The 19584-nt window shown below is 39.3% G+C and overlaps 1 protein-coding gene across 8 annotated transcripts in view; it reads left to right on the top strand.

Annotated features, from left to right (window-relative positions):
• The window catches only part of PHF20 (PHD finger protein 20), a 70038-nt gene that overhangs the window by 6034 nt on the left and 44420 nt on the right, over positions 1 to 19584 (top strand). For all 8 annotated transcript variants that reach the window (XM_084218078.1, XM_084218074.1, XM_084218081.1 and 5 more), the window contains 7 exons: positions 1595 to 1643; positions 7682 to 7796; positions 13700 to 13871; positions 14087 to 14171; positions 14885 to 14964; positions 18398 to 18785; positions 19175 to 19282. In XM_084218078.1, coding sequence (XP_084074204.1) covers positions 7714 to 7796; positions 13700 to 13871; positions 14087 to 14171; positions 14885 to 14964; positions 18398 to 18785; positions 19175 to 19282 — 916 coding nt within the window. In that variant the 5' untranslated portion in view covers positions 1595 to 1643; positions 7682 to 7713. The remainder of the gene's footprint in view (positions 1 to 1594; positions 1644 to 7681; positions 7797 to 13699; positions 13872 to 14086; positions 14172 to 14884; positions 14965 to 18397; positions 18786 to 19174; positions 19283 to 19584) is intronic.

Raw genomic sequence — 19584 nt, 5'->3', positions numbered from 1 at the left:
GACAGTTTCGGTTAGTCCTACTTCAGGCAAAGGCAAGCACATCTGCTGGATTGGTTTTGCTAAAGGGCCTGGGTGCTCTTTGTGGGTAATGCAGAGGGACAAGGAAACATGATGTGTACCTCAAAGGGATTTGATTTTTGGGTGAGAAGAGTCTGTGACGCTGAGTTGTATAATACTGGTTGGTGAAAAATAGCGCCATTGTGTGCCGTAACTGCAATCGACAAGGTGTATAGACTGCTCCAGATATAGCAGTCATAAATTCCTGATGCAGCTTGCCACCAGCCTTCTTGCCATAGAAGACCTCTAGGATGGATGGAATCCAGTCTTGGACTAAATGAACTCAACAGACATCTTGCAGGGTTGGAGGGACAGCCGCTGATGGTGGAAATGATACCTGTGCTCTTGTAGATGTCTATGTCTCTGTGTTTGTGTGTGTGTATATATATATAAAAATATATATATATAATGGGTGTATATATATGTGTGTGTGTATGTGTATAGTTGGAAAGGGGTAGGGTTTGGACATGATGTATGTGGTACAGAATAAGGGATGGATAATGTCCTATTAGCCAGAAGAGGGTGTGGCTAGAATCTGATGTGGAAATGCGGAGGGGTGTCTGTGTGTTTGTAAGGGTCTCTTAAGCATCTCTCTAGTTTGGATTACAGTGGCCTGCTGACCTGTACTGAAATTCTGCACCACCTCACATCATTTTCTGGAGAGCGGGGAAAGGGGTCCCTTCCAGGTTCGGGTGGCTTGGGTGTGGTCAGGTTGCCTCAGGCTCTGCGATGAGCATTGAAGTGTGACTTGCTTGCCTCTCTTTTACACTTCTCTTCTTAATACCATTACTTTTACAGTTCATTTTCTTATCTCATTGCTGTTTTCAGTAAACTGTTCTTATCTCAGCCAGTGATCTTTACCTTTTGTGCCTCTAATTCCCCTTTCAGTGGGAACACTTAATGGAACAATACTATTACTAAACCGCAGTAGGTTCTATGCACCTTCAGTTCAGGTAGAAACTGGGAGCAGCGACATTAGAGTGCCAAATCTGCAGCCTAAATTGGGCTTCTGGGAACAATTCAAATGGCTGTCTTTCCCACTTCCGAAGTGTGAGGAAGCCTGCATGTATTGACAAGAATTGGATTTGTGGATGAAGAAGCAATTCTGGAGAAACTCTTGTAGTTCATTCTTGTATTAGCAAAACACAGCTCCATTTTCCGTGTGGTGAATGTAGATTATCCAGTTGAGGATGTCTTCATTGACAGGAGCGGACTGCTTAGTTAGTGTGTAGTACCTGTTGCACTAAAGGAGGAGTAATAATAAAGTTACTGGTGACTTTTAGTTGACAACAGATAAATAAATGATGGAGAAATATGATGTGGATATGCAGAGAGAATGTCTGTGTGTAAGGGTCTCTTAAGCGTCTCTCTAATTTGGATCAGAGCTGCCTGCTGACCTGTACTGAAATATTTTCAGATTAAATTTTTGTTCTAGAGGTGTTATTCTATTATGGAGCTACTGTTGACTGTATTTTTTTGAACTCTGAACTACTTTTAGTCTCAGAATTCACATGTTTTTGTTTTTCCTTTCCTGTAGTTACACAGCACTGGTTGGAATGATTGCAGCAACATAAACAAGTTTCTTGGTGAGTATAAGCATAGATCCTTTTTTTAATTGTGGCTTTTCCTTAAGCTTTTGAAATTTTTATTTAAAATTCAGGTTTTACTTATATACTATCCACAGAGCTTCTGCAAGACTTATCTGCATTGAATTCTTGTATTCTTAAAGGCTGCCATTTTTTCCTTAAACTGATAATACACAGTCTCATTAAAGTAGGTTTTTATTAATTTTACTTTATTTAGGAAAAACTTGATTTATTTTATGTGACTTAAACCTTTTTCCAAATTCTTTGTTTGTGCAGTGCTTAGGTGCTTGTTTTTTATCTTTAGTGTTTACAGGAAAAGAAAGGGGAAACCAGAACATGAGACATGATCAAATGACTGAAAATAATTGTTTTCAGTAAGGACTATTTATTTCTTTAATTGCACTTGGTAATTCAAATAGATTTCATAATAGAAATTTTTTTTTTTCCGTTGAATTGCTTATATCCTTAATTTCTGCTTCCATGTTGGTCTATCCCAGTCTCAGCACCAGTTGAAACTTACAGCACAGTTACATGAGATGTTGCTGAGGGGATGAAAATGATGTTGTCCAGGCCCTGTAATCTCAGGGAGAGAGTGAGGATGTTGTTCAGAGGCTCATTCACATAACACCTTTTCAGTTTTGTCACCGAATACTTTGGGAAGGTCTTGGTTCTGTCCGAGGAGAAGAGCAAGTATAGATTTTTACTCAGTTCTCCTAATCTACTTGTATAAACTAGGGAAAAAGTAGGAGACTGAAATCAAGTGCTCAGGTCTTATGGTTTGATAGAATGTCAATGGTGAGGAATAAGCTGTTTAGCATTCTTGGTCCAGAGATGTCAGTTTCTGTTTTGTGTGGCTCGGAGTTCACCTGTGTAGTTGTTAATTGAATCTGGGAAGCTTTTAAACCAAGTGCTGGTGAATATGTAGTTGAGGATGCTACATCATGCAAATAAGAACTGCGTATAGTCCAGTGTTTTGTTTGAAATGTGCCTTTTGGATAGAAAAAGGGGGGTGATGCAGTATTCCTTGAAATTTGTTGCAGTGTCAGGTCTTCCTCTCTAGTTTAAATCTTTCTTGCTCCTGTTACTTAAAAAAAAAATCCCAAACCCAAAAACTTGACTGAAGATCTAGGTATTGGGGTTTGAAATACTGCTGTGAAGGATATCATCTGAAACTTATGGTCACATCTGAAAACAGTACTACCTGTGAAATGATACACAAAACCAACATGAGGCAGGAGCAGACAGAGGCTGTCCTTGGGTTAACATGTTTAGCAAATATAGGAGTTTTTTATCTGTTTTTATGTGTAGGGCAAAACACAGTAAGGCGTACTTCATGGTAGCACTGCTGCTGTAGTCAAAACTTGCCAGGCAGAGGGTGTTTTCTCTGCAGGCAATAAAATTCTATTATAATCAGCTTCCCAGTGCCAATACAGTTTTTAAGTGGTGCTTGTGAGACTTCCACTTAGTCTTCATAAGATGCCATTTGGATTGTATAGTATAAGTGGTGTCTGTAAATACTGTTTTGCAGTCTGATATACTTTTTCTGATCTGCAGGTGTGTGGTTTCAGCACAGCATGGCTGTGGTCATCCACTTGCAAGTTGTTCCGATTGCGGTGGGGACCATGGACTTCTCTGGACTGACCATTCCCGATGGGGGCGTGCATATTGTAGGGGGTGAACTGGGTGAGGCTTTAATAATTTTTGCCACTGATGGAGATGTGAGGCTGGTGTCATGGGTGCAGATGAAAAAAGGTCAAAACTAACTACATTGATGAGTAAGAAAAACCTGACGTACAAAATGTGATTGGACTTAGTGCTTGGCACTTTCATACGTAAATGTACAAGCAGATTTGGAGCAGTGGTGCTGGAGAGGATGGCAGTCAGACTTAGGCTTAGGCTTTGTGGAATTAACTGTGACCATGCTTTGTCCTAGAAGGAAACAAAACAAACTTGTGTAGGAGTGGCAGTGCTGCCTGCAGTACCCCAGGTTAGCAACATCTGTGCTGCATCTCCAGGGAATACAAGACAATCTCTGGCTACTTGCTTTTACTTCCTGTTTTTGCCAGTGCTTTTTATTACCTGTCCTACCCTGTGGTCCTGCGGAATCACCACCAAGGTGCTGAGTGCTTCCTAGGAATTGGGACAGCAAGCTTGCTATCCAGAATAAAAGATAAATTCTCAGTGCAAAGTAGGATTATATTTATGCAAACTGTCAAAGTTGACTGTGTCTCTTTATCAGGTCAGAGAGCTATGGGGGTTTTTTTCCATGGTATTCCTCTTTTTTTCTTTATTGTATCTGTTTGGCAGAAGGACGGAAATCCTTGGGTTTGGCATGGATGCACAAAAGAATGAAGGAAATAGGCTGAATTGTAGAAGCGGGTTGCGTTCCTTCTGCACTGCTTGTGAAGCAGCACTGAGAGAGAATGAAGTTTGAAAGTGGGGGTGATTTTAAGGAAGGGGGTTTGGTGTGACACTGTAAAGGAATGGTTTAATCACTCCATGGGGATTTGGAAAATAGTTTTGCCAGGGTAGGTGTGGTTTGGAAAAGGCTGCAGTGATTTTGCAGTTTCCACTGAGGAAAGGAGAGGCTGTTATTAGTGAAAGTTTGCCGTAACTGCTTGGGTTTGCTCTGTCTGATAATATTTCAGTTGCCAGAGGAACCCACTTCTGTTAGAACTTGGTGAGATGCCAGGTTTGGAGCTCTGGAGAGAGTAAGAACAGCTACAGGTGAAGGTGTACAGGACATGCACTGTTAGCAGAGCAGAAAGCTTGTTCTAGGAGTGAAAAATTAAGATCCTTGAAGGGATCAATATTAATGTGTTTTCCTCTGCATTGCCCTGAGATAAGTGTACCTTCATCACTGATATCTGTCTGAATAGTTGAATAGTCTTTAAAAGTTAAATTACCTTATGATGATTTTGATGAAGAAGAAAAGACCATGTCTTTTAAATAACATGTATTTCAATAATATAGATTTAGAAACATTTTGTTTTGGAAGTAGTGACTTATCCAAATCCTGAAGTATTTGGTCCTGAAACAGATCTGATCTTCATAGAGAAGTAAGAGGTTTTGGAGAAAAGTCATAAAGCTCTTGGGGTAGGCCTAGTCTTCTTGTTTTAATCATGGTCCTGAATACATGGGATAAATGTATTCTCAGAGTTACCAGAGAGGAAATCCTGTTCATGTGTTGATTTAGATACCAAGTTAATACAAATTAATTTTCTGGTGAAGAAAATTTTAGGAGAGATATTCTGGCAAAGTATTCTTATTTCCAAGTTGTAGCTATGAATGTCTCATCAGTCTAGGGTTGTTTGTTGACAAGCTGTTTTAATGTAGTTCAAGGTTTTTAAGCAGTCTTTGCTGGAGAGGTCAGGGGCAGAAACATAAAACCTCAAAGCAGGCTAGCCCCTGTGTTCTGTGCTTGCTTTCTGAGAAATGAAGTTATCAGTATGGTCATGGTCATGCTGGTGAAGTGTATTTTGGCACTGCCTCTTGGCCTAGTTTGTGCACAGCCATGTTATGGTTCTCAGTAAAAGTTGTGTCTCGTGGTTTAAGTCTTGCTGTAAGGCTGCATATTTTGGGGTAAAATGGTTGAGACCCTCTACTGAGTAATTTACCTCATTTAACGTTCTGCCAAGTATACATCTGCTTGAGGAAGCTGTTCCTGAAATTGACTGTAAATGGAAAAGCCAGCCCACTTCCATGGTCTGAGGAGCAGGACCACAGTGCAAGCCAGTGGTAGGGTGTGAGAGCAAACCCAAAGCAGCCCAGAGGAGGGGCTAATGATACGAGATTTTTGCTCACAAAATTCTTTCTCTCTTTCAACTTTGTAACCTACTGCCTTCTAATAAGCCTTGCTGAGTTAGTCAAGTGCAGTATGTGTGTGCTTTAACTAATGTTGGTGTTAGCTGACTATGACTAGCTGTGTTCAGGTTTCCATGGAATGTGCTGCCTCTGTAACTCTGATTAAATGGCTTTGGCTGTTTTCTTCACATTTCCTATCAGCTGTGATACTCATATTTTTTAAATATTTGAATGAAACTATAGTAAGACCTTTTGCGCCAAAATGAATGCGTTTATGGAGGCCCTGTTGTGTGTGATCCTGTCACTGAAGTCAGGAGATGTGTATGTTCCTCTCTAGCCCCATGGAGGTGAGCTGAGATTGAATCCCTGTCATCCAGATGGCAGCTCTCACTGAGAACCACTGTGGGAAGCTGAAATAATGCATCGAGCGTGTCTCTGGGTTGGCTTTGCATGTCTCTCCTTGGTGAAAATGAAAAATAAGCGTACTAGGGAAAGAATCACTTTGCAGATATAATTTCTTCAAGTGTTAAGCAAAATGTATGTCTGCTCAGTGTTTGGAGGCATGAAATTCCCATGCTAGAGTGAGAAAGGGATATTTTAATGATGTAAATCTGCAAAGAAAATAGTGGATATTTGATGTGTCTGTGGATAAACCTCTTGAAATATAGCTTTGCACTTGCTGTCTTTCTTTTTTTTCAAAATCTACATTCTGATGCAACATAAACTGTAAAATCCCAACCATCTTGAGTTTTTCTTAATTTTCTTTCCCAGTTAAAAATTATGGACTCCTGCCTGAACCATTAGAAGACTGGGCTGATTCAGATCCGGTGTGATACTGTGAGACCTCAGTCTGCTATCAGATATTACTCTAGGAAATTAATTTATTTCAGTTCCTAGGTGGCTAGAATACTTTGTCTTCTGCTATGAATCAGACTTACAGGCAATAGTATTTTTCCCCTATACCCTTGCAGGCTGCTTTAATAGAGGTGAGGATCAGTCTAAAAGCACTGTTTTAGAGGAAGGCAGCAGATGAGCTTTTCATAGAGAAGTTCTTTTGCAGTGTGGTGGTTGAATGGAGGTGGTTGGACTGTCTCTGTGGTCAGCCCTTGGCAAATGGCCTGGCCTAAAAAGTGTGGTGAAGGAGTAGCTTTTGCCTTTTGTAAAAGCTCTAAGATATTCCTAAAGATCTTTGATTTCTGAACCACTCTTGAAATTAGAGTAATTCTTCATGATGTTAGTATTTTTGTAGATGCAGCTTAGTTGATACCATTGCTATTTATACCTTATGTGAATGAAAATGCTAGTGCTTATTTCTGTGCATGTCTCGTTGTTCCTGTAGTGTAAGAATAGGTTTTTTATTTTAACTCAAATCAGTTTTGTCCATCTGTAATTGAATGTTCAAGATACAACCTTACTCTAAGGACAGTGATATTGGGTAAGACTTACTTGTGGTTTTGGATCTTGTGAGCTTGAAGACTGCAGGAATGGATCATAATTTGTATCTCAAAATTGTGGGAAGCAGTTGACAAAAAAAATCAGGAAAAATAGCTGTTGACCAGACTTTTTCACTGTATGTACCTTGAGAGAAACTACTAGAGCAAGATTCCTTAAACTTTTATATTATCTGTTGGAAACAAATACTAATGAAGACTTTTTTTATGTTCTGGTTAAAACAGTGGAGAAGTTGGACAAAAACAATGAAAACATGCAAGGAGTATAGAGAGTCTTCTAAAATTGGTTAAAAAAACTACATATTTCTAATGTCTTTGAACTTTACTGCACATCTAGTGATGAGGTGACATAGCGTTCCAGAGTGTTTCACTGATGTCGTAGTTGTTGAAAGATTGTCATTGTGTTTGTTTTGCCCACCTCCTGTTTACTGGGTTCCTTGTTTTCATCAAAATGGAGAGGGGGGAGAAAATATTACAAAACTTCCGTCTCATTTGTGAATAAACACTGGGTTGCATGGTTCTTAATTGACCTGGAACTTGGACCAATGGACAGAGGCTGAGCTTCACTCTTTCATGATCCAGTAGCTGCCGTTTTGAACATACTTTTGGAATCCTTCTGCAGACTGTCACTTGGGAACCCTTGTTTAAAAGATAATTCCCCCCTTACTTTCTGCAAACGAAAATTACAGCAGTTCCTTAACATCTGGCTTCTGGGAATTATAGTGCATAAGCTTATTTTGTGTATGTCTTGATTAGTGATTGATATTTAATTGCATTTTTCAGGGGAATAAAATCAGCAGTGTTGATATTACAAAATGACAAAACATCCTCCGAATAGAAGAGGGATCAACTTTGAGGTGGGAGCCCAGTTGGAAGCCCGTGACAGATTAAAAAACTGGTATATTTTTAAAACCATTCATGTTATATTAATTTTAAGTCTTTACTATCTTTAACATTTTGTATTGGTTCAATATTTAGAGTCATAGTCATTGATTTGTAGGAAAGTAGTTAATTTATAAAAGTTTATATACCAGTGATTGAGATGGGCAATAGATGCTGGTGTGTTGTGCTGGCCCTCCAGAATTGTACTGGTGTTGTGTCTGGGAATAGGACCGCTCCTAAATCTAGTTGGACTTCAGGCTCTCATTCTCCTGAATTCACCCTTTAAGTTCTGTGCTATACTTAATACTGCCGAGCAGATTTTATGGAAGAATAAATTCTTTGCAGTACAGAATGTCCTTGCTGCTTCCTTTCCCGGTGCTGTTGTGAATTCCTAGGCTCTAAAATCTGATTGAGTTTGTTAGGCCTGTGCTCATATGATGGTGGTCAGCTTTAGAATTAAAGAATTGTGTGGAGAATCATGTTCCATGCTAACAAGTCTGGTCTGGTGCCCATCTTGCAGCTCTCAGCTGTGAGGAAGAACATTTTTCTTCACAAACCACTGCATTAGGAAGATGAAAAATCCCACAAATTACTTAGGCTAACTTTGAATTTTCTGACTCTGTACATTTCAGGTAGTCAGCTCAAAACTTAGCATTTAATAATTCTCAGTGAATGAGAGATAAAATGAAAATTGACAAAGACTTCTTAAATACATGAATTAATTTAGTTTTGTTAGCTCGTGTAGATAACTTCTCTTTCCAGAAGTCATCTGTAGTTGATTTTTATTAAGAAGTCTGTGTGGGTTAGATAGGGTTGAACTTAAAGCTCTGGAATCTGCCAGCAGGTAAAGTGTGCAAAGTCAGAATTGAAAACTATTTGGGCATCTCAGGAAGATGGTGCACTGCCTTAGACACAGGGGATTTATTCCAAAAGGTCTTGGTTGCATGCAGAGGATGTTCTCTCCAGGTACAAGGGCATTGGAATTGTGAAAATGAGAAAGCATAGCTCTTTCCATAAAGAACGTAAAATATGAGCATTAAATCCTCTTCACATGTTAATTTGGCTTAGCTGTGTAGGCAACACTTGTGTAGGTAAGCACTGATCTGAACCTGCCTCCATTTTTGATATTCTTGAGTTTTGTTAGTACAGCAAAAAAAAAAATAGGCTTACAAAAATAAGATCTCTTAGCCTGTCTGCAGTGTAGGCTTTTTAAAGATGCAGTTTGGTGTAGCTGCTGTTTGAGTAAGGCTTATAACTTGTGTCCATGACTCTTATCCTTCTGATGGTTGCTCAACAACAGTGTTTGAATGTACACAACTCTTGCATGGGAAAACTTTGTGGGGAGGAATTCAACAACCTGCTCTGCTTTCTACATATCCTTTGGCTTAAATTTGAGTTTTGGATGTGCTATTTGTTACATGTTTTTTGGTTTTGGAAACACTTCATCTTAAATTACCTGTCCTACACACAGTGCTTTGCAACTCCGGTCTCACAACTTGGTTATGAACTCTCCAGTTCTGAAATCTTCTGTTTCCTTGCTAAGCTTTGAACCCTGGATTGTGTGCATTTGTACTTCCAGGGTTTCTCAGTCAAAATTTTTAAGAGCTGGGGGCTTAGCAAAGCTGTCAGTGCTGACACTACTCACTGGGTGTGGATTTGTAGAGGTCAGCAGACTGGGGTTTTTTTCTCTGCTGCTTTCATCTGCCCCTGTGCAACCAGGCCCACTCTGTGGTGTGGTTACCAGGCTCTCCTCTAGGGGCACAAGATTTTCTGTTTGCTGACACTTGCTTTTCTCAGTGCTAGACCTTTGGAGGTCCAGACTTTTCTTGTGTGTACTTTTGTTGCTCTGTTGGTGTTAAAATATAGTCACAAGTTTCCTGTTTAGTTAAAGTGCTGACTTTGATTTCTGTTCTCAGTACCAAATACATCAGTCAATTCATGTGGCCACCATTGCCAGTCTGTTGGCAGTGATGCCTTGGAAAATATTTCACGTCAGAGTGCCATATACCTCTCTTTCATGTCAATGACTTGTGCTCCAAATTGCTAGTTAAGGACTTCCAGAGTGTTGTCAACCCTAGTGAAGAAAAAACACTCTATGCCAGCAGGGTAGTCACTGTGGAGCCTTCTTCTTCTCAAAGTGCAAAGTGAATTTTGCATCTTTACTGCTCATCCCAGAGGTTGCTTTGTTGTATTTGGAATCAAAGCATATTGGCAGTGCGCTGCAGTTCCTGGTGCAGTTGTCTGTCATGTCCTATACTTGAACTCCAGGGAGCACAGTGAGTACTTTTAGTGTTTCACTTTAGGTTCTTAGGGCTTGAGTTGATGCATCAAAACTGTCATGAAAGATTTGTCTGTTGGCTTTAGGTTACTATAGGGAGAGAGCCTCTGTGGATGCTGAGAGGACTCATAGTGCAGGAGTTCAGAGGATGAAGGAGAGGGAGTGCTGCAGTAGGGCAGCCCTGAGTGGAGGGATCCCAGAGGGGTTGCTCTAGCCGTGGACATGGGCACACTGTCACAGCTGAATTGACTTTTTGAAACCTTTTGCATTGAATCATTTAAACTGATCGAGTGGTGGCTAACTACATCCTCTCTTACTGAAAAGAGGATGACTGCACGGATGCCTGCAATAGGCAAATGATGTTACCTTTTGTTACCTTGTTGTAATGACCCATCCAAGTTTCTCTGTGTATTGTCTGAGTAAAATGGATGTGAAGGGGCTTTTGATTATGGTTAGTTAGAGCTGTTGAGTAATGCTGAGAGTATGGTGCTACCCGGTTAAGATTCAGGTTGTCAGTCCCATGAGCTCAGTTCATGCTGTCAGGAATTGGTCTCTAAGTACTAAAAAGATGAACCACTATAGCTGTTGTCCTTCCCTGTGCTGGTTCCTCTCTGCATTGCTTTGACTGCACTAAGCTTGTCCCTTTCTAGTTCCAAGGGGGTGGGGGTTTATAGCAACTCTGCTTTGGTATGTAGGAAAAGAGAAGGGAAACAGACCTAGTCCAGGGAATTCCAGATATTTACCTCTTCCCAGAAGAGGATAGCTTTACATTTATCTACCATAAATCTGTTTTCATACTGTTTGCTGTGCTTTGATGGCTGTAGTCTGAGGTTGCTAGTCATTGCTAACCATAGTCTATTTAGTTCTTTGAGCTTCTGATTGCCTCTTAGGTTCTTAGAAAACTAACGCCAGTAGTTTGGGCATCTTAGAGATTTTCCCTTGCTGTTTAGCCAGTTTGTAAGTCCTTGAAAGGTATGAGCACATCATTTCTTTCAAATTGAGCTATAAAACAACTTGGTTTGCCCTCCCTTTTGCTGCAAGGTGTTGTCTCCAATTTCACAGTGTTTCAGATAAATATTTAAATTAGGATCATTTGGGGTTTTCTTACCCAGGATCTGTTTAGCTGTCTTAAATATCCATTGAGTCAGCTGAATACTTCTTTTGTGGTTTGGGGGAAGATCTGTTGGGCCACCCTGGAACATATCTTAGTTGTTCTCTGGGGCCTTATCCAGGCTTCAGCTACTGGCCTTTCACTTAGTGTATATCCTCTCACAGTATTTTTTGTTTTAATAAACAAGTCTGAATTTCTTTTAAGTTACCTCTACTTCTCTGTTTGTTCACAGGCTCTTTGGAGGAAGTGTATAGGTAATGTTCTGTTACTCTTCTGTATAGGTCTGTGAGCACTTGTGCCTCCTGATGTGGTGCTCTTCCTCAGTTCTACAAAAGGTGTAGGAGGAAGGAAGCTTGGCCTGTCAGTGTGTGATGCTCTGGGCTGTTGAGAGCCTATGACTCTTTCTGTGACCCTTTCTGCTTTGTTTTTTAGCTGCCAGTGCTCTCATCTGAAAGGAAAGTGGTGTCAAAATGTCAAGGTCTGTCAGAGTTCATGGATAGGTCTAGCACAGCTTGTAATAGGTTTACTACTTCAGTCAAGAGCACTGAGTGTATGTTAACTGATGTTTATTGCTTCAAAAGGAGAAGGTGTTGAGGCTTTGCAGCATGTTCTCCAAGAACTGAAAGCTCTAGCTCAACCACACTTACTCAGGTAGACTGAAATTTGGTCTCATTGTCAGATATGCTTTTCTTGATGATCTTAACTCTCATTAGTGAAGTGGGATAGGTGCAGATGGTGCTGATGTATGATTCTGGGATGACAGTTCTGGTGGAGAAAGTTCCTTCTTTTGCTGGATATGAAGCAGGGAGCTGTCTTGCATCATTGAGTTAATTTGCTCTTGTAACTTGGGCTTGTCTCATCTCAGTGATAGAAAGTGGATTGCGCTTCCTAGAGGTGATTATCTGTTTGGACAGGATTATTAGCTTCATACCGAGTCAGCACTCTGTCCTTTTTATTAGCTTCCCTCTTCATCGTTGAAAATCTGAACTAGTCCTAAGCGTACTGCACTCCCAATGGCAAGAGCACCCTTCTGGCTGCTCTCTTGTTGTGAGGACCTGGGATTTCTTACCTGTTTTTGCTGCTCTCAGATTGTAGAGAATGGGAGGGTGATTTTTGTCATTACCTGTATTAGTGATATCCAAAAATAATCTCTTTAGGTTGTGACTGTGACTACTGCCCCCTCAAGAGCTTGTGCAGGACAGTTGTTGAGTTACCTAAAGACAAAGTAACTTGACTGTCACAGGAAGAAAGTTTCTTTTTTTTCCAGGAAGTTGGTAGCCGGTTACAGATGTCCCTGCTATAAATATCTCTCATTGGAATTCCTCTCCTCCACAGCCTTTGCTGCATGCATTTTGGTAATACATGGGGATGAACTAATGGCATAGCTTGATGTGTGTGGCAGCGAGTATCCTTAGTCTGTAGTTGCAGTGTAAGTCTCTAGTATTGCCTATTCACAGCTCTTTGTGAAGTCATGACTGGACATGACTTAGATCTGCTGGAGGATTTCAGCTGTAGGTAGATTTGCTTTCTCTTTGTGTAGGGTTGTAGAACAGTAGCCTGGGTTGCATTTGAGTCTTAATTCTTACTTGTCTAGTCTTTACTGTTAGTATCATGCTTGATCTTTTCGTGATGCCACTTCTTTCTACCACTTGTTCTGTCTTTCAAGTGTGGTTTACCAGATAAAGAATACTTGTGGATTTGAGTTTTGTCTTCAGCTCTTTGTTAAAGAATTCACTGAGGCCTTGTCTTTCTTCCAGAATACTGAAAACACCAACAAATGGAAAATTTCTCTTGATGTTACTATTGTGGAAGGGAAAGCTTTGTACTTGGAATGTTACCTTCAGTTGTGATAGTGAAATAGCTGTGATTCTGAAATCTGTACTGAAGTTACAAATTACCAATGCAATTTAAAGAAATACAGAGTTTGCAAGGTCTTCTTGATCATAAACATTTGAATTTGACTCATCTCAGATTCCCCTACTACTAATGTACTAAGAAGTTTATATTTAAAAATCCCAGGATTTTGCAGATGAAATTTAACTTTGAGATTTTAAAACTTAAATTATGTTTAGTGTGCCTGCTGGGCTTTTGCTGTTACATTGGGTAGATGATTTATGATGCCTGGTAATGGGTGTCTTAGAGAAGTGAGTGTATTGGCACCCAAGTGTTACTCTTGATAAGAGTGAACTGAAGCTATTGATTTTGTAAAATGTGATATGTCTAGATGTAGGGAAGAAAGATTCTGACTTCTGAATCTGTAGTTAAATATCTGTAGTTAAATTTTTTTCCACACCAGACTAAGAACTCCTTAGTTGTCTTCTCTTGCTGCAGCCAGTGTTTGCATTTGCTGTTCAGTTTTGGGTTTTCTTATGTGCTTTGCTCCATCATTATGTAGCATCGTTATTGCTTATACTAGTGGCATACATCAAATTAATACAATTGGAGAAGCTAAACCAAGGTTAATTTGTATAAAGCGTCTGAGACAGCTTACCTTATTCATATTAAAATATTTTAATCTACCTTTGATTAGGTATCCAGCACACATTGAAGAAATTGATTATGAAGAGGGGAAAGTACTTATCCATTTCAAGCGCTGGAACCACAGATATGATGAATGGTTTTGTTGGGATAGTCCTTATTTGCGCCCCCTAGAGAAAATACAGTTAAGAAAAGAAGGACTGCATGAGGAAGAAGGGTGTGCAGTAAGTGGAAATTTGAGAAAATTTGTGTGTGTACCAGTTTAATGTGCGTTTGTGTGAATGATGACCTTTAAAATGCTTCACTGTTGCCTTGTTACCTGCTGTGTTAATTTTATGATTTCTTCTAAACATAGTAAAGCTAGTAATGGAAATGTTTTAATAAAGTTGCGTGTTTCAGTAATTCTCAGATGAAGACACTTTTAACTACTGTTTTGTAGGGATTTCATATCAATGATCGGGTATTGGCATGCTGGTCTGACTGTCGCTTCTATCCAGCCAAAGTTACTTCTGTTAACAAAGATGGTAAGGATTCCTGGTTTTGTCACACTTAGTAGTTATGTATTTCTAATTGTGCCAGAAACCTCGTTTAGGTGGATAGATACTATGGCAGATGGAAAACAGCTGTGAAAAACTGCATTTTCAAGTATGTGTTTTAGTCTGTCATTAGCTTTTTAAACCTCTTACCTTTTTTACAAGAAAAAAGCTTTCTGCTGGGCTATCCAGTCAGTACATGCTTTAAGTATATATGTGGGAAGATTTGTGGGAAAATTTGTTTCTTAAATTTGTTGTTATTGCTTATAAACTGCAATAAAAGCTATTGTCAGAGCTGCAAAATCCCCTTAAAAATCAGAAGGGGAGGAGGAACTGTGAATGATTTGTTGTAATATTTGGCTTGCTTTAGATTGTCTGTGTTGTAAGATCAAGGAGAAAAGGACTGTGTAATTATATATTGCAATATTCCACCAAAAATATTTTGGGGTTTTGTGAGTAAGGCACATCTGGGGAGTAACTCTAAGATTAGACATGCACCTTTATTTTGACCAGAATTGTTTTGGATAACTTTGTTGTGTCTCCCTGGCCTGTGATAGGAACTCTGTGTTGGGGGTTCTGACAACACAGGTAAAGCAGCTTTCATCTAGGGCTAATTGTGCAGCTGGAGTATTGGAGCTATTAGCTGGTGCTGTGTTAAATACCTTCTGATCTTTGAACTCTTACACTTTGTTTTCATATTTTAGGTACCTACACTGTGAAATTTTATGATGGTGTAGTTCAGACAGTCAAAAACATTCATGTCAAAGCTTTTTCCAAAGATCAGGTAAGTATGGTGTTTGTGCAGCTAGTATATTCTTAAATGAGCAGTTCAGATGGCTAGATTTGATGAATTATAGAATGTGAAATTAATGAAAAACCTTTACAGCTAAAATACAGTATGTCTGAAATTAATACAGTATGTCTGAAATTAAGTCCCTTATAATGAAAAGGGGTGATGGATATCGCAGAAAGGGGAAAATGGGACTTCATTTCTCCTTCATTAATGGGAATCCCTTAAAATGAAATGTGACTCTTTGTGGTATGATTTACAAAGCTCTTAGGTTCTTTAAATGAACCTCTTGAATTAAAGAAGTCATAGGTATATAAGCAAAACAGATTTCTAAAAGTCATTGGAAAATTCAGAATGTACATACTAAAGCTAGTGGTGAGGTTTTGAATCATGCTGTGATTGTTTTACCTGTTCGAGATTACTTTTTATATATATGTAAATCTGCCTATAGATATCTATATCTATCTATCTGTCTATATATATTAAAAAAAAGGAGTGACAGCTATGGAGTGGACAGAAACTATTCTTTCCCGAAGTAACTGCTTAATATTCCTGAGTCACTTAAGGAGTATGGCTATTAATATTTCACGTCACAGCTTCGAGAAGATAAGCTTTTTTTAACTATTCCTTGTTTCCCTTCTGTGGTTTGGCTGTTTTACCAACCCTTCACTTGCTCAATGCAGTGGGTTCAACGTTCACCTCATGATAGAAAGTAGTAGTGAGCCATTACATTTAAAAAACCAGAAATTGTCCTGCTGATGGTAAGGAGGAAGAAGTGCTGCTCTGTACTTTGATTTTCATGTACAGGCATGTAGGAAAGGATGGTCAAGTTCTGGTCTTGAGTAACTTGCTTAAAACTTCTTAAATACCTGCTTCAGAATAATTTTCATTACAGACAGGGTTTTATGTCTTGCCACACATTCCTGTATGGTAACTGTAGCATGTGGGGTCTTTTGTCATGCTCCCTGCCTTTAGTTTTCTGAAACTTTAAGTTTGAGCAAAGAAATTGAATCTGTCTTCCTAGTACAAGTCTTAAACACAGATTCCAGTAATAAATTTCTGTGGTATAATTCATATTTGTCACTGTTGTGGAGAGGTGTGGCAGTCCTCCAGATTTCTGTATCTGCCAGGCTGGATCAGGACACAATTTCATGTTTGTCATAAATTGCCCTTAATAGCTTTTAAATGGTTATCATTGTGTGTGGTGGAAAGTTGACTAATACTCACAAGTGAACTACTGCAGAATCTTCATTTCCATGAGAAATGTTTTTATGATATTTAGAGTTAAATAAATGGAGTTGAGCAATCTGAAGAAACACTCCATAAGTAAACAAAAATATTTTGTTTCTCTTAGGAAGTTTCATGATACTGCATAGCATTGGAAAGGTTTTGAAAGGAGATGAAAGGGGTTTTTAGTTGGTTCTTTCAGTTTTCTCCTTTTATCCTTTGTTCAAGAAGATTTCTCTAAGCCCAAGAGAATCTCTTAAGTTATGCTAGAACATTTTTTCTTTAGCATAAAAAAGCATAAAGTGAGAATTTTGTAGTGAGCTCTACTTATACAACCAAAAGTAAAGTTTGAAAAAAAAAACAAACCAAACTTTAGCTGCTGGAGTGCTCAAGAATTGGAAAAAACCTGGTACAGCAGTAGTGTAGCAGCATGTTGAAAGTGGAGGGGAGCTGTCTTGTTCCTGTTTTTCAGGAGGAGAGAGTGTAGTCATGAAGGCAGACATGGCTCAAATCTTAAAAAAAGTGCTCCAAACCACACAATTCCTGAAGGGAGCAACATAAGCAGGTCATAATTCCTTTAATTACAGTATTACTCTGTCCACATGTAGAGTGTGTAACTGGCTGTGTTGAACAATGATGGTAAAATGCTAATGACCTGTAACAGTGTGAATGTGCCTTTGCAAGGACACACAACTTTTTAAGAGTTCAGGAGCACTCGTTACATCAAGAGGTAATTCAGACATACTGTATTCATTATTCAGTTTCTTGAGAATATTTTGACTAGGATGACTTAGGAGTGTTCCAGTACCACATACTTGATTCAAATCAGATGGTTTTGTAAGCATGGAAAGTGTTGAAATGTAGATGCCTGAGGGTTGTTTTTTGAGGTGGTAGGTGTTCATTTGTTTGTTTGGGGTGGGTTTTTTGTTTTGTTTGTTTGTTTTCCCCTGGTGTTTGAGTTGCCGCTGAAGCTTCTCCCCTGAAGCTTCTCCAGTGAGGAATTTACAGAATACAAACTTATAGGATGTCTGGTAAAAGGAGTGCTCAGACATGTGAAAGACTTCCTTCCTATTTACCTGTTTTCATGGAATATACAGCAATTTCATTTCATGCTTTTAAACAGTGACTTTTTTTAAAATCACATCTGTACCAAGTATGGTTGAAATAATATTATAGAGGGTGAAGCAGATTGCATGTTCAGCATTTTAATGCAGCAGTATTATTTCTTAAGGCTATGGTCTGAAAATGCTTTAAAAGGTATTCATGTGAGCCACAGATCAACAGGAATACTGGAGTGAGACAAGGCAAGATGTAGTGCAGTCCAAGGAAACAGTCAGTCTTAAGTAGATTCTCAGAATTTCATATGGCTTGAATCACATGTTCCACTTCCTTTCCCCAAGAAGGTGTTGAGGTATTTAGCCTTTCCCGTTCTCTGATCCTGGGTCAAAGTTCAAGATTGTTGGGCCCTGTAGAACTGTGTCTGGGAAGGAGCATGGTTGCTCTTTAATGCTTCAGTTAGACTGAAGGAAGAGAGAAGTTAGTTGAACTAAAGGCAGTGTTGACACATGACCAAATATAAATTATTAATCCTTGTGCAAAGGTAGAAGATTTCTGTTCATCTAGGACAGCCTGTAGCAGGATTGTTGGAAGGGGAAAAAGCCATAATCAGCATGTATCATCCTCCCTGCCCCTTCCCAGTGGTGTAAAGCCTGATCACCGAAGGGGAGGGACATGGAGTAGCCTTAGCAATATTAGCAGCACTGATTAATGCATGTCTGTTTTGAATGAGACTCTTCTGTGAAAGGAAGAGAGTTTGCACATCCAAGTGATTGAGCTGTCTGCCGTTTTGTCTGCTCCTGACTCCCACTATTTCTGCAGTGTGCCAATGCAGTGTCCCAAGTAGGTTTTATGTAGTACTGCACAAGCTAGGAGGGACCCAGCCTCCTTCTGGGAGCAAAGGAACAGCAAATGTCCTCTGTCATTGCGTGGTGAAGAATGGATTTCTTGCTGTGTTCTATTCACATTGCACAGGTCCTTCACCAGTTCAGGTGCCTCTAAGTTTTAATCTGTGGGTTGCAATAGAGTGTGTACTTTTATCACTTGGAAAATTGGACAAAGATGCAGGTCTGCTAAATAAAAAGGGGAGGGGTGGCTTTTAGACTACAGTGAGTTGATTTTCCTGTCATTCTCTTTATTCTAGAATATTGTGGGTGATGCTAAGCCTAAGGAAAGAGGTAATGAAATTCCATCATCTCCAGAAAACCAGGAGAAATTTAAAGAGCAGAGGAAAGCAACAGGTAATGCAAAGAAAGACGAAGATGAAAAGACATTAAAGACTGAGAAACGAGTTAAACAACCCGATAAAGAGGGAAAATTTATAGTCATCTCGGAAAAAGGCAAGATCTCAGAAAAGAATATATCTAAGAATGGAAAAGAAGATAAAGAGAATATATCAGAGAATGATATGGAATATTCAGTAGATACACAAGTTGAGAAGAAGCCAGAGAATGACAAGGTAAAGAGTCCACAGGAAAATGCGAAAGAAACTAAGCGAAAGCGTGGCAGACCACCAATAACACCTCCCACGGGTATGTAGCCAAGTCTAAATGTCTAGGCATGTACCAGAACACTTTTAAAACTTACCTAAAGGAATAAGCAGTGTCTTGCTCTATCACATCCTAAATCTCTAGAAACTCTTAAAAAAATTTAAGTTCATCCTTGCTCAGGACAGCCAGGAATATGCTGAAATTTGGAGCCTCAGTGGTTTGGTCAGAGATTGGATTTAGGCAAGTAACCATCACATAATATAAAGCATACCTGTCGTAGGGTTAAATACTACTGTATGGGTTTTAGAAGACCAGATGAAGCTGTGTTTATGCAAGTCCAGTATTTTAGATTGTGAGGCCTGGGAATTTGTGTTAAAGTGTTTCACAGCTTTGTATTCAGTTGATTTTTCTTCTGTTATGTAAATATGTAGAGCCAAGTTCTCAGACACTGCAGCCCATAACTTTGGAGTTAAGACGTCGGAAAATACCTAAAGGATGTGATGTTCCATTGAAGCGTCCCAGGATTGAAAAAGCGTTGTGTGAGTTTTTTGATATTCAGCTCTCACACTGTGTGTATATGTATAAATATAAAAGTTCTTCAAGCTTAGTGGGTGGGGGAGGGATAAAACAGCTGTGGTATTAATCTTGAACTGTGATAGATGCATTGACTGAAATACAGCACCTGTTTTTCATAAACTTGCCATTCACATGTGGCATCATATGCTGGAATTCCCCTCTAAATCTTTGGATAAAGGAGGCAGAAGTTGTGAGCCTTGATGCAAAAGTTCGTAGAGGTATGGGTGGCAGTGACTATATTGGCTCCAATATATGGAAGGCTATA

This window comes from Fringilla coelebs (genome assembly GCF_963513975.1).
Source record: "Fringilla coelebs genome assembly, chromosome: 18".
Taxonomy (NCBI): domain Eukaryota; kingdom Metazoa; phylum Chordata; class Aves; order Passeriformes; family Fringillidae; genus Fringilla; species Fringilla coelebs.
Note: the sequence above shows the minus strand (reverse complement) of the source record. Positions and strands in the feature narration are given on the sequence as shown.